The sequence below is a fragment of the Sipha flava genome, unplaced genomic scaffold, assembly GCF_003268045.1.
Source record: "Sipha flava isolate LNK unplaced genomic scaffold, YSA_version1 258_pilon_pilon, whole genome shotgun sequence".
Taxonomy (NCBI): domain Eukaryota; kingdom Metazoa; phylum Arthropoda; class Insecta; order Hemiptera; family Aphididae; genus Sipha; species Sipha flava.
The window spans coordinates 1,599,803-1,614,257 of record NW_020272917.1 but is presented as its reverse complement, the minus strand read 5'-3'; the positions used below and the strand labels follow the sequence as shown (position 1 = coordinate 1,614,257).

General features: G+C 24.3%; 1 protein-coding gene across 1 annotated transcript; it reads right to left on the bottom strand.

The window, feature by feature from the left end:
* Window positions 1–323: 323 nt before the first annotated feature.
* LOC112684827 (IDLSRF-like peptide) lies at window positions 324–14,000 on the bottom strand. The gene is made up of 4 exons (XM_025556522.1): window positions 13,796–14,000; window positions 4,680–4,811; window positions 2,678–2,830; window positions 324–768 (listed from the first exon to the last, which is right to left on the bottom strand). Exons 1-4 carry the CDS (start codon window positions 13,914–13,916, stop codon window positions 575–577), a joined length of 600 nt encoding a protein of 199 aa, XP_025412307.1. The 5' UTR covers window positions 13,917–14,000; the 3' UTR covers window positions 324–574.
* Between the last annotated feature and the right edge of the window lie 455 nt (window positions 14,001–14,455).

The window sequence follows — 14,455 nt, the reverse complement described above, 5'->3', positions numbered from 1 at the left end:
ACAATTATAAACATGTTTGTCCGTTGTTGAATCTTGAAGTTGGGCCGTAAAATATTACTTAGAATTTAAGATAAAATTTTACTAAAGTGAAAATTTGAACGCTTTAATAATACGTTATACAAGCAAAATTGGATATAAAATAGCACAATTAAAAATTAAAACATATATAATATAATGGCTCATTAGGCACACGTTGTTTAAATAAATTATATATTTAAGTTTTAACACGTATTAATATATTATGTAGTACAATTTGTAAAACTAGATAATAATAATTATAATAAATATTTAATAATAAAAAGATATGTTTAAAGTTGTACATTATGATATGTATATAGTGTTTATTTTGATATGTATTGTGATTCAAAATTGATGCACGATTAAAATAGTATAAGTTTGTTTTAATTGACCGAAAACAAATAGGGAAGTAATTTATAGAATACAAAATTCGTGATCAAAAGAATGGATAAAATTATAAATATTTTTTGGAATCTTGGATGGATATAGAATAAAATAGGAATAGAAAATTATTGAGGATTAGAATTGTATACAATTCCGATATATTATTGGTCAATTAATCTAGAAAACCAGTGTTGACTAGTTTTTCTAGGAAAAACTTCACGTCACCTAGTTCAGAATCTTTAATGCCAAGACTCTTTAACATACCGATGTCACCGTTTTCTACAGCGATGAACACCGAACGTAAATGCTCCAAATCAGATCTCATTAGATGAAGAGCAGCCCCAAAATCCTCAATAGTTTGCGATTCTGTAAATAAACAAATTTAATAATACTATTATAACTCAATAATTAATTAAAATATTTAAATTTAATTATGTTAAAATATTTTAGCTTTTAAAATGTCATAAACGTTTAACTTATTACGTAGGTTATTTTATCAAGTATACTTTGATTATAATTTGATTTAAATACTAAAATATAATTTATCACTTCTTCCCAGTTTCTATGAATTAAATTTATTAATTCTTGTATAACGGATTGTTTAAATAAAATATTTTATTCTTTGTAGTAATATTTTTGTTTTTATATTTTTGTAATATAATATTTAAATAACTAGACTATTTCTGTCTTAGTTGCTAATAAGTTTAAAAAATTATCTAATTAGTAATTAAATTGCTTCTCTCCAGATGGTCACACCGCACTGGAGAACGAAATCGTCAGATGCCAGATTCAAACCAACGACTGTATATTTAACACAGTCACATTATCCTACTGTTATAAAATACAAATAGGGACCTTTTTTAAATCACCTTGTGTCAATCCAACATATACTCGTATAAAATATAACAAACATATATATATATATATATGAACTTAAAATATTAATGAAAATTATTATTTCAATTAAAAAAAATACTAAGCTCACAATTAAAACAATTATATTTTTGCTACAAAAAAAAAAAAAAAAAATAAGAAAAAATAAACCCATATCGACATTATCCATACTTAACGAGATTTTTTACTATTTTCCTAAACTTTTCTCTTTACTCTATAGTATTATACTTTTTACATTTGTATCTATTTTGCCACAATATCACAATCACTACTTTTGTAGCTCCAGTAGCGGTTCATATGTAAGATGGGCATGTGTGTAAAAGTAAAAAAGGACCACTAAATTTTTTAATTCTAAATAATATAAATATCGACACATAAATTCAAATTTTAAATTAGTATTTTTATTCTAAAATAGTAAAAACTTATGCAAATCAATAGTTACTATATATTTTTATTGAAATTTAAATTACACACAAAATAAGATCGAATTACATAGTATTAATAATATACTCGTATTTACTGAGTTTCGTTTGCATATTTTTTTCAATATTATTGTCAATTATTTTTGTTAAAATTAACTGACGTGCTCGATCTTTTTCAATAGGATGGAATTCAAAGTCCTTTTAACCTTTTTAACACATTGTACTTTGTAAATAATTTTTTATTAATATTATTTTGGAAAAAGAACGATTCGCTGTAGCGACTGTTACAGAGAGTGTCTACTATAAAATAAATATTGTACTTATTTCAGAAAATGTAGTTAAAGTGGTATTAATTAATTCAATAATTTCTTTTACCAATGTTCGATTTAAAAATTCTTCTTTAAAATAAGATTCAAACAATAAAATTTGTTTAGCAAGAACATTAGATAAATCAACATAATAATATTCTACTAATTTATTAGGAGAGTCAACAATTTGTTCGTTAGTGAAATTTATTAATGAATTCGGTTGAAAAACTTCAAATATTTTGAATTTTTCATTTAAACTGATAAAAGGTTAATTTTATTTTGTTATTGAATTATGTTAAATAAAATATAATGATTTTTAATATGTTCTTCTTTTAATGAATTAAAGTAATAATCTTGGAGAAATTTCGAATAAAATCGTTTTATTAAGTATTTACGGTCCACCGTTGATAGTTGAGACTCATTGCAGACGAGATATATTTATTATTATGCCATAAGCATGACTAGCAAGTTGATCTACCTGTTGGACACTTTTGTTTCTAAATAAAATATAATATGTTGAACCTGTTTAGTTGTATTTATTAGAATAAAAATACGGTAAATTTAGTTTTTAAACAACAGTATAAATTCAATTTTTCTTCTTTGAATTTAACTATACATACATATTAATAACTTAAATAAAGATTTACAAACCAGAAAGTGTGATTGCAACTTTTTCGACACCTCCTAATGGTTCCAATGCATCTCTTGCTTTGCTGCCAAATAATTTTTCCAAGTAGTTTGGTCCATGACTAGCTAAAAGTGATTGTAAAAAACTTGCTGTTTCTTCGACCGGAGGTCTTTTAGCTGTAAATCAAATAAAAAAATGTATTATCAATTAATGCATAATGATTTAATAAAAATAATTAAATGATAATAAAAAAATAGTTTTCAGATAAAACATATATGCATATATATTTATTTATTTTTATATCTAACTAAATTTAATTTCTTTAAATGCAATAGAAGTTTATGTTTTTAAATTAAATCATGTCTACGTTTTTATTTGCATATTAAATGTTATTTATCTGAATTATATAGATTTTTTTTATATAAAAAATGAAAATACATTTATACAAAGAAACAACTTATATACTTACCACGACTTATGATAATTTGAATAATTTATTATAGGTTCATTAATCATGAAAAAAAGTACTTAATCTAATTGAAATTTTACACGTAACATTGTAATATAAAAATAATAATATTCTTGTTTTTTGAAACATAATCAATTCGTAGTTCATTAATGTTATTACAATTGTTTTATATAGACCTGATATAATAAATGAATAAATTTATATTTTAAAAAAAATGTGTAGTTAATAAACAATGACTGATTATATTTACTGTTTACAAAGCTGTATTAAATTTGTTATAAATATTTTTAAATTTTACTTATTATAAGTTAATAATATCAAAAATGTATACTACACAGCAAATATTGAATATACTTTATAATAATAAATTATTAATATTTTAATGAATAATTATCATATGAATATATATATATATATATGTTATGGTAATAGTTCGAATACCGGTGAAACCTAGAATATACATTATTGCATGGTCAAACACGGAATGATTTTAGAAGTTCGGACTTTTACCAACGAGTTTTGGTAAATCTTAGGATTAACAATCAATGATTATAAAAGTTTGAAATTATATATTTTTTCCAATTCTGTGATAATTCTTACTTGTATTTATTCTTGTGCATTTGTGTTGATATCAATAGTTTTAATTTAATTATTGACTGTGATACAAATTATAATAAAAGTTTTAATTAATGTGTCTTCAATGGTTAAGATTTGGAACAGATTTAATAGAAGATTAAATTAATAAATTTATATTGGGGCCAATTGCAAGAAGTAATTTTATAAGCAGTATTCGTTTTGCAATTGTCGTGGTTAGTATTACAAGTATAAATAGTATTCAATATGTCGCTTACAATACGATTTTATGAAATTTTAAATGATGTTGTGGAGTTAAAAGATAACAAAAATTATTTTTATTTAACTGAGAAAAAATATAATATATCTTTAAGAGAAGTTAAAGTAGCTAAATCTGTTAATGTGAAAAAAAACAGTTCACTATCAACGACTTATCGGTTTGATATTGTTAATTTGATTGGTTAAAAAAAACTGATGTTCTGATGAATGATGACTTCGAAGTAATATATTATTATGTTCTGTATAATGAGTTATATTATGCTCATATTGCAACAGGCCATATAGGTAGACACCATATTATATATGAAGTTAATAGCATAAACAAAGATTTTAACATTAAGTCAATTTATATAGGTAAGAATTATCACAGAATTAGAAAAATATATAATTTCGGACTTTTACAATCATTGATTATTAACCCTAAGATTTACCAAAATTCGTTGGTAAAATCCCGAAATGCTAAAATCATTTGGGGTTTGACCAAGCAATAATGTATATTCTAGGTTTTACCAGTATTCGCACTATTATGTAGACATAAATTAATAGAGTGTTCAGTGACAAAATGATTTTTAAATCTTGTAGTACATGATTTACTCTATATGAATAAGAAATTATTTCAGTAAAAACTTGAAAATCGCTTACGTAAATAATTATTACATTATACTCGTATCTTTATAAATGTTAAAAATTACGTTAAACTTTACCAGCAGTGCAAAGTCTGGCATCTTCATCATAACCGTCTGGACAATCGGGAGCTCCGTCACATAAATATTGAATAGAAATACAAGCACCATTTCCAGGACATTTGAATGGTTCATATGGGTGGCATGGTTCTCCTAAAATTAAAAAAAAAAACTGTGGTTAAGCTTTAATAAATATTATAAGTTTCTAAAATTCAATTTTGAAATATTTTATTTTAAAGAATTAATTACAAAGAATAATTTAATATGTATAATGAATTATTTATTTAAAAATATTGAATATTTTGAATAATTTTAACAAAAATAAAGTATTAAAAACTAAAATGTAAAAAAGTTCTTGCCTAAAAGATTATTGCATAAGATATATATCAATATACGATCGGCTTTAAATTAAAAATCATCATCAGATATAAAAAGGACATATTAAAAGTGCACTTTTTATTTGTATACTGATATATTATTTTATCTATTAAACATACATATTTTAATTATTATTAAGGATAATATCTTGATTAATTTTTACTATACATCTTTAAGTATTTAAAAAGTATAGTAATTTAATATTGATTACTTTTTTAGTATAATAATATTGTCCGTATATATTATTTGTTCTATGAATTCTAATTTTTCGTTTTACAGATAAAAATTTTATATACATTTAGATACATATATCTTTATTTACAATCATAATACTTACATTATTTCGACATTTAATTAAATAATATAATATATTTATACTATATTACTGTATAAACTCTTTGACTGTACGTGTATTGTAACATAACTATACTATAGTTTTTTGTATAAAGCATACTTTAAATTATATAAATTATTCAAATATGTACTTAACATCAAGTAAATAACATATTCTCACTTATAAAGATAAATATTTATAAAAATACTTATTTTCAGATAAATGTTAGTTATAATAACAATGATACTAGTAATCTAAAATGCTAGGCTAATGATAATAATTTTCAAAAATTAGTACAAAAAACTGTATTATATAATATATATCTTAACAATATGTTCTATTTATTTATATTTTTATTGTTATTATTAATATTTCTTATATGTATTTTCTGATTCATCTTCTAGTCAGTAATTACATAAATATGGTTAGTATATCTTATTTATCACCGATTGTGATAAACTATAGTTATTTTCACTAACTATACTTATATCCTCATTCCTTTTACATATTTCTATCTGTATATTTAGTCATTTTAAAATAATAAATATCAGTAATTTAGTACCTAGTGCTGAAATAGTCTACATTATTAACTATGACAGTTAAAATATAGAATAATTATCATAAAGTTTGAACCGTGTCCTAAAGCAACTTTATTATACGCTCTGCTGCTCTGGTAGTGGGTTGTTTTATTCATTTATAAATTTTATACATAACTATTTACGTAGTTATGCTATTACAATAAGAAAGACAATTTTGAAAAACATATGGAAAATTTATCTTGCGTGAAAAACTTTTGTTGTGAAACAAAATAAGAGACTTTTGTGTGTATTCTGCGAGTTTTTTTTAAAAAAATGTTCATAGTTCTTTTAAACATTTTGCTCGAAAATTGCATTAGTTTGTGTCATAACTCAAAACTAAAGATACTAGAAATATTTATTTTTTTGATAATTTCATACTTTAGATTAAAGGAAAATATAAAGTTTGCGTGTTATATGCACATGAATACAGTAAGAATATTTATTTATGTTATTTCTTATTATTTACCGCACATTGAAACGTGATACGATAAGAATATGACACCAATCCAACAAAATCACTATCATCTGACATATATAATTTTTTTTTTTAAAAAAAGCTACTTCAAATTGGATTTAGTAAAAAAAAAAAAAAAAAATTAAAAAAAAAAAACAGAAATTCTACGAAGGAGTTTCAACATTTGATATTTTTACTCATAATGGGAAAATAGTATATGAAAAATACTTTTAATATTCATCATATTATTTTGTATCAAACATACCATAAATATTCATTGTTCAACAGTATTTTTGCAAATATATTTTAAAATAAATATTACTATTTCTGTTTCATTATATATACATACATTCATACATGATAAATATTAAAATTGTATAGGACATATTGACGTTACTATAGAATTTACTTGAATTATGTAATATGAATAAGAGAATAACAAAAAAATGTTAGATATTATATGTTATTATATTATTATTATTGTTATACATATATATAAATTTATATTCATGAGCTCATTAATATTAGTTTAATTATGATATAAAATGATGCGAGAGTAAAATTTATATGATGATTACTTATAGCCAAATTTAGTAGTAAACTTATTGTATGCTATATACTTTTGATGTTTAACAATTCTACGATGATATGCTATACAATAATAATATAACCTTGATTTAAATATTGATTAAGATTTTTCAAACATATACAAGCTGTATTTCAAAATGCTGAATATTGTGTTTTATAAAAACTTATACCTATCTAATTTGTATGTAATACATTTTTTATTTCCATAACAAATTGTTTGTTTTGAAATAATAAAACCACACAAATCATAAATATAGTAAAATATAGGTGTTAATATTAGTAATATAGATATAAATGTGTTTAGAATAGCTTATATATATATATATATATATATATATATATATATATATATATATATATATATTTTAACCGTCAAAGTTTATAATATTCGAAAATATTCGATATAAAAAAATATCACGTATAAAAAATATTTTCTTATAACTCAGTGTGAAAAATTAGTTTTTCTAAATTCCCTAAATTATGTGAATTTCTATGGTGAATATATTATTAAAATATACAGAAGCAGTTTAATAAATGTTTCAAATGAAAAATAAATATTGGCACGTCATTATGGTTAATTCAAAATTCAAGTATAGAATATTGAATGTATTAAAATTTAATTATAAAATATAGTGACGTATACGAGTATATTTCACTTAATATTTTTAAGACGACATTATTAAGGGAGTAAAAGGTCAAAAGTTTTTAAATGTTCAAATATTGTATATAAAATAATTTTAAATTACAAAATATAAATATAATACTATTTATTACAGTATGATTAAAGTAATTGAAAAAATTAATTTCCTATAGATTTGAATTCCACTTAAATATTTATTTTATAAATGAAATATATACACTTAATGAATTAAAAAACCTTCTTAATAATGTAATTATTTTTAGTATTTAATATATATATATAAATTTACGGACCCATATTCAACAATACGAAACAGAAATGGGAAATAAGATCTAATGCTCATCTATACCAGCACTACAAAAAGAAAAATTTAGACTAATTCATCAAACAGACAAGGATAGAATTGACAGGCCATGTATGGCGGGCCGATGGAAGCATGTTGAAAGGAGTATAGGCATATATGGTGAAAGGAACGAGGCCAAGGGGTAGACCGCGTAAAAATTGGAAGGACAGTATCAAGGAATTATTAGAAGACATTGGAATAGACTGGGAACAGACATATGATAGAGAACATTGGAAGGAATAGTTTTGACGGCAGTGTAAATGGCTCGTAAAGCCTAAAAATATGTATATATATATACATATAATATAATATATATTATATTGATTTTTTCTATAATAAACAAACTTGTATATTTCATTGAACTAAAATTGTTCACTTAAATAGAAATATTTGTTATTTTATTGAGTAAGTGGAGTAGTAATTTTACGTGGACAAATTTTAAATTTAAATTTTTTATTAGCATTTTGGTTTTATCTGGCATATACATACTTGGATTTGTATTTATGGTATTTTTTTTTTTTATAATTAATTAATATTAATTGATTCCTTCATGACATTGTTTTATATATAATCAAAAATTGACAGAAGTGAGAATTGAAATAAATATTTGGGAATATAGAGTATATTTAGTATATATAGATACATTATATATGTACTAATATCAATGTTAATTAGACTATGATACTATGAGGATATATGTGTATTTTTAGATCCTATAATATAGATATTATCAAAAAATTAACTAGTGGTTAGAAAAATTAGTTACTCAAAATAGCATGACTATTTAATAATACTAACTGTATATAAGTACAATCATACAGAAGATCTCGTGATATCATATATGAAATACAAGCAAAAAATAAAAATCACAGAGATACGATTAGATTCATTAAAAGAGCCAAATAACTTATGATTATATGAGAAACTTTTTAAAAAAATTTCAATTATTAAACTAATAAAATTTTTATTTTTTTATAAATACAAACACTACAACTTTAAGGATATAATTTACATTTGGAATAAATTACTTAATATTTTTAATATTATAATATTTAATAAGGAAGACAATAACTTCTGACATACATATTAATTAAAATATTAAAATTTAATAGCATTCAGTGGCTTTCATCTATTTCGGCTCAAATAAAAGTGGTAAATGTCAAATCTGAATTGTAAATTCCAGTGTAATATTAATATAAAATAAAAAAGAATTATGTAATTGGAAATCAATTTTTTTTTTTTATCGATACACTTTAATATGAAAACAAAAAAAAACTATGACTTCTAGAGTTTAGTCTTGTAGTATTATTTCAGATAAGTTTCGAAAATAATTGACAACTAGATCTCTTAATGGTTCAGAATTGATCATGGGGATTTGTTTCTTAATCCTTAGATGAATGTTACATAATCCTAAACTAAGCAAAATTATAATTTGGATATTGGAAAGTACTATTTTGTATGTTAAATAATGCTGTGTTATTTTATCAACTAGAAAATATGTCAATGCCTAGGTTTAGTTTTGAATCAATGATCATAATAACATAAATAGAAATTTTGTTAGAAAAAAATAATTATAAATCATGAGATTAAATGCAATATTCTTTTTCTAATAATTTGTTTGTTTTGTAAAATCTCAATTGTAATGATAGCAATCCCCTAACATTATAATCCTTATAATGTTCTATAGAATAAAAATATAAGTTTACTCTATACAAAATGTTCACATAATGGACGTTTTATTATAGTGACATGAAATATATAATGAAGTTATATTCAATGTAGTTGAATTAAAAATTGTTAAAATTTGAATTATTTTATATTCACCTCAATCAGGGAAAATAAATTTGTTATAACATGACAGTTAACAAGTGATGTATTTATTACTGTATGTTGGTATATTTAAATAATAAATTAATATTTTAAGCATTCACCTATTTTGTAAATGGTTTAGTTCATAATTAATACTATTAAAGGTAATATTTACAGGATATATATTATATAATATTGTATATTATAATTTATAGGATTCATGTAAAAGTTTGACGAATTAACATTTCAAAGAACATTTTATCAGCCATTTGTATAACAATAAATACTATTGTTAGATTCAAAAATATACCTTACTGAATTATAAAGATAAGTTATCATACGCATAATTTAACTATTAATAGAATAAAAATAAATCATTGAGATTTCAATTAAGTGAAAGTATATTATTCACTTTGAATTAAAAAAGAGGATGAAATAATGTCGAATATTAATTATATAATTAATATAAAAATTATATAATGTTGATATTTAACATTTGAAATATTATTAATTATTATTAAAGTTTTTGATACATTTATATTAAAAATCAAACAATATTTTAGTATTTTCAAATACACATAAAGGAATTGAATGGTAAGTAAATTTAAAATAATGGATAAAACAACATATCGTTTGATTTACATAATATAATTTAATGTTAAAAGTATTCAATAAAGAGCTAATATTTAGCAAAAGAATATATCTAACCACTTAGAAATACTGATACAACTAATCTGACCAACGAAATTGCAAAACTATCAAAAACAATTGGCCATTAATTTTATACTGGATTGTAATACAATCTGTAGAACATGGAAATATGAAAAAACTATTAATTAATAACTAATTATAAGTTTCATTCTTAAAAAAAGATTGTTACCGCTATAGTGTATTGATAATTTTTGTTAGTTATAAACTAATTATGACCCTTAAGTATATTGATAATTTTCGTTAGTTATAAATTAATTATGACTCTTAAGTATATAGCTTCAGAAGGGAGTTGCATACAAAAATATTGTACACACGTATTATGGTTATCATGATTGGAATTGTTGGCCATGTGATTTCTATTTCTACTACAATAACGTTGTAATAGTAATTTGATTAACTGCATTTTTTCATTATATTTAATCTAATATGAGATGGTAAAAAATATCTGTGTAGGAATACTTTTAAAACCTTCGTGTAACAGAATATTATATCGATTAATTGATTGCGTGTGCATTTTCAATGGGGTATGTAACAAGTAGTAAGTAACAACACCTATCAAGGTTATAATTAACAACATTTTATTATTTTCACATAATTTGAATGAAGTGCAGAAAACTAAAGAAAATTTAAAAAAACGTTTATAATGTACTTTTACACTTTAAAAAATAATATTCATTACATTTTATATGTTATTATATTAATGGATTCGGATTAAGATTAAATATTTTAATAACAAATTTTTATTCTAAAGTACATATTAAATTATTACTATCTGTGAAAACAGATATTGATTTCAGATATTATGAGTGTTGAAATAATATTATGCAATAAGTACAGAATTGTTGTATAATATTTTTCTAATAAAATCTTTTCATATAATTCAAGTATTTAAAATGATTTAATTTACCTATATTTATAACAATAATATACACGATGTTTCAGAAGTTTTCATCCGATTACGAATTGATATAGTTTGGCAATGGTTAATCGTAGGTTAATGACCGATGTATTAATGGAAAGATTAGATAACTAATTTTATTTTAAGTTATCAAGTTGATAAATTTGGCACCGTAATGGTTAGTGAACTAGGAACCGTTAGTTTGTTTCGTTATGACGACTCCGCAACAAAAAGTCTTTTGCGTCCTACGTTTCAATAAGTACGAGTCGGCATTAACTGTCAACGTGATTTTCGAAGAACTAAGAACTTAGGGAACTGGAGCTCCTACTGCTCAAATCATTCGACGTTGCACCAGACGTTTCAATAAAGTGGTTGTCTGTGTGCACAGAAATGCTCAAGTCGACCTCGTACTTCTGACGAAAACATCGAGCATGTTCGACAAAGTTTCATTCGAAGTTTATCCCTGGCCACCACGTTACCCTGATCTCACAATGTGTGATTTTTTTTTATGGGGCTACATAAAAGATAAAATGTATGTATCACCATTACCTACAAACTTGGAAGAGCTTAAAATAAAAATCAAAGATTACAGCATGCTGCGACACCAGATATGATCAGCAATGTTTGAGAAGAATTTGATTACCGTATAGATGTGAGTCGGGCAACCGTTGGGGTCATATAAAACATTTGTAACCAAAGTAAATAAAACTTGACTATTTTAAGAATATATTTTATTTTATTTTATTTCACCCTTATATCTTCATTTTTAATATAAATATAAATTTTTGAAATTGGATGAAGACTTTTGATACACCGTGTAAACTTAAAAAATTTTAATATTAAACTATAAAGTAAAATAAACGATGTGTAACTAGTAATTAATTATTAAATTATCATTATTAATTACTAAGTCTTTTCTACCTGAAGAATTCACTTCATATACATTTGAGTAATAATTATATTATAATTATATTAAAATAGTATATTAAAATTATTCTAAAATAATAGAGTTTGTAAACCTACACATGTGTGTACTAAAATTGCATAACCATTACGCCGTACGTTATATTGGTTATTTAAACACGGAAGTAAATCAAGAGTATTATTTTAGTAGTCTCTTAAGTAGTTTATTAGTAATATAAAATTAGTTGTATTTATATTATTTATTAACATTATAATAATATTATTTTCAAACATTTTTCAGTAACGGCAATTAATTTAATATTTTATTAATTTCAATATACATAATAAATAAAAATAAAAAGTAAATTACATAACTGATTAGTTGATGATATGTATATTAAAACTTAATTTTTGTTGATATGGTTTAATATTTAATAATGAAAAAATAAATTCAACAAATAATATTTACATTAATAGTGTAAGTGTTATTTTTGTGTAGCAAGTTATATTAAAAAGCACTTTATAATATTGAATTATATAATAATTAGTCACATAAAAAGGTAGTATACAAATTATTATATAAATAAATACAAATTAAGTCAATTTTTTTTTTAAACATTTTTACATGCCGTTAAGGCTCATTGCTGTACTTTCTTCCATTGCCCTCTATCAATTGTTACCTCCCTGTAGTTTTCAACTCCTAGTTAAGCCGATAAATCTGAAAATTTCTTTTTCTTAAATTAAGTTTGATAAATTTAAAAATGCAATAATTGCATTGAACAATCATTCTCATTTCATTTTTAAAAAATTTACATTTGAAGTTATCATTGTTAGAACAATAGAATAATTTAAATTCATATTTGTATATAATACCATATTTGTAAACTATGTAAAATTGCCGTTTTAGCGTTTAATAAATAATAATAATAATATTTCACAATTTTCGCACTGTTTTGTAAATCAATTTATTTTAATATTATATTATCAAATTACCTATACATGATTACAGTCAAACAACTGTTAAAAGTACGTTAAAGAATCAATTAATTATGTTTAGCAACGTGTTGAAAATTATATTTACGGTCAATAATATTTGAAGACCTGTTTTTGATAAAATGATAATCACGTGTTTCCCGAAACGTACGTACCTATATAGTCATATATAATTTGGAAAATAACTATTTTAGACGGGAAAAAACCGTTTGTGTAATGGATGAGAACAAAAAAGTTAAAAGTGAATGATAAATAAAATTATTAATTAAATTAAATTGTATATGAAAAAAAAATGCTATTGAGGCTATAAATATAAGCATTATATTGCTATTTGAGGGACGGTGGAATAAGATGTGAGAAATTTTGCAAATCGAAACGAATTACATACATATACACTGGAATGAGGAGGGGGAAACATATCGGAAAGTGGGATAGAGAAGAAGGGAGAGATAGAGTGATAAAGAGAAAGTGTGTGTGTGTGTGTAACTATAAAGAAACAATAGCGTACCTGTATTTCTTTTATAGTGTATGTGTCCGTACAGTCTGTTGATATCGAGCGCGGAAACGATGAGGCTGCCACCACAGCAGCACAAGATCATCGCGGCGGTCAAGAGCTGCTGCCTCGCCATGATATTGTCGGTCGGCTCGGACGGTGTGACACTGAGTGTGCGTATGCGGTGTGAGCGAGCGTCGTCGTCGGTCGCGGCCAACACCCAAGTACAAAGGGCGCCGGCGCCGGGCACCGCAAACAGTCGAACGTACATTTTAACCGTCACCGCCTATCCTTCCCCTTCCTCTTCCTCGTCCTCCTCTATTCTTCCTCGTCGTCGTCGTCGTCACGGTCCTAGTAGTCCTAGTCGCCGTCGTCCGCGCTCCCCTTCTACACCCCGCCACACCACCACGTACCCCGATACTAGTCGCTTCCGCCTGATCCCCCCTAGCTTTCCGTGTGTTACAGTTCGTTCGTGGTAACAGGTAGGCAACGCAGTCATATAGAATATAGTTGTTGCATACCCGCGCGCTCCAACGCACAGCGCAATACTCCGAGGAGCGGCGTGCCAGCGGGAGTTCCAACGGTATTAACGGTCGGACCCTTTCTTTGGTCGGGCGAGAGGGTCGGTGGTGGTGCCCCACGGGCGGACGGATTCACAGGGTTTGCGAACGGTAG

Bases quoted from the DNA above. Each gene is read 5' to 3' on its own strand.
- LOC112684827 (XM_025556522.1), bottom strand. From the start codon at position 13,916: ATGGCGAGGCAGCAGCTCTTGACCGCCGCGATGATCTTGTGCTGCTGT. The intron at 2,831-4,679 runs GTAAAGTTTAAC...TTTGATTTACAG, and splicing joins TGCCAGACTTTGCACTGCTG to CTAAAAGACCTCCGGTCGAA. The intron at 769-2,677 runs GTTTGTAAATCT...GTTTATTTACAG, and splicing joins AGTTGCAATCACACTTTCTG to AATCGCAAACTATTGAGGAT.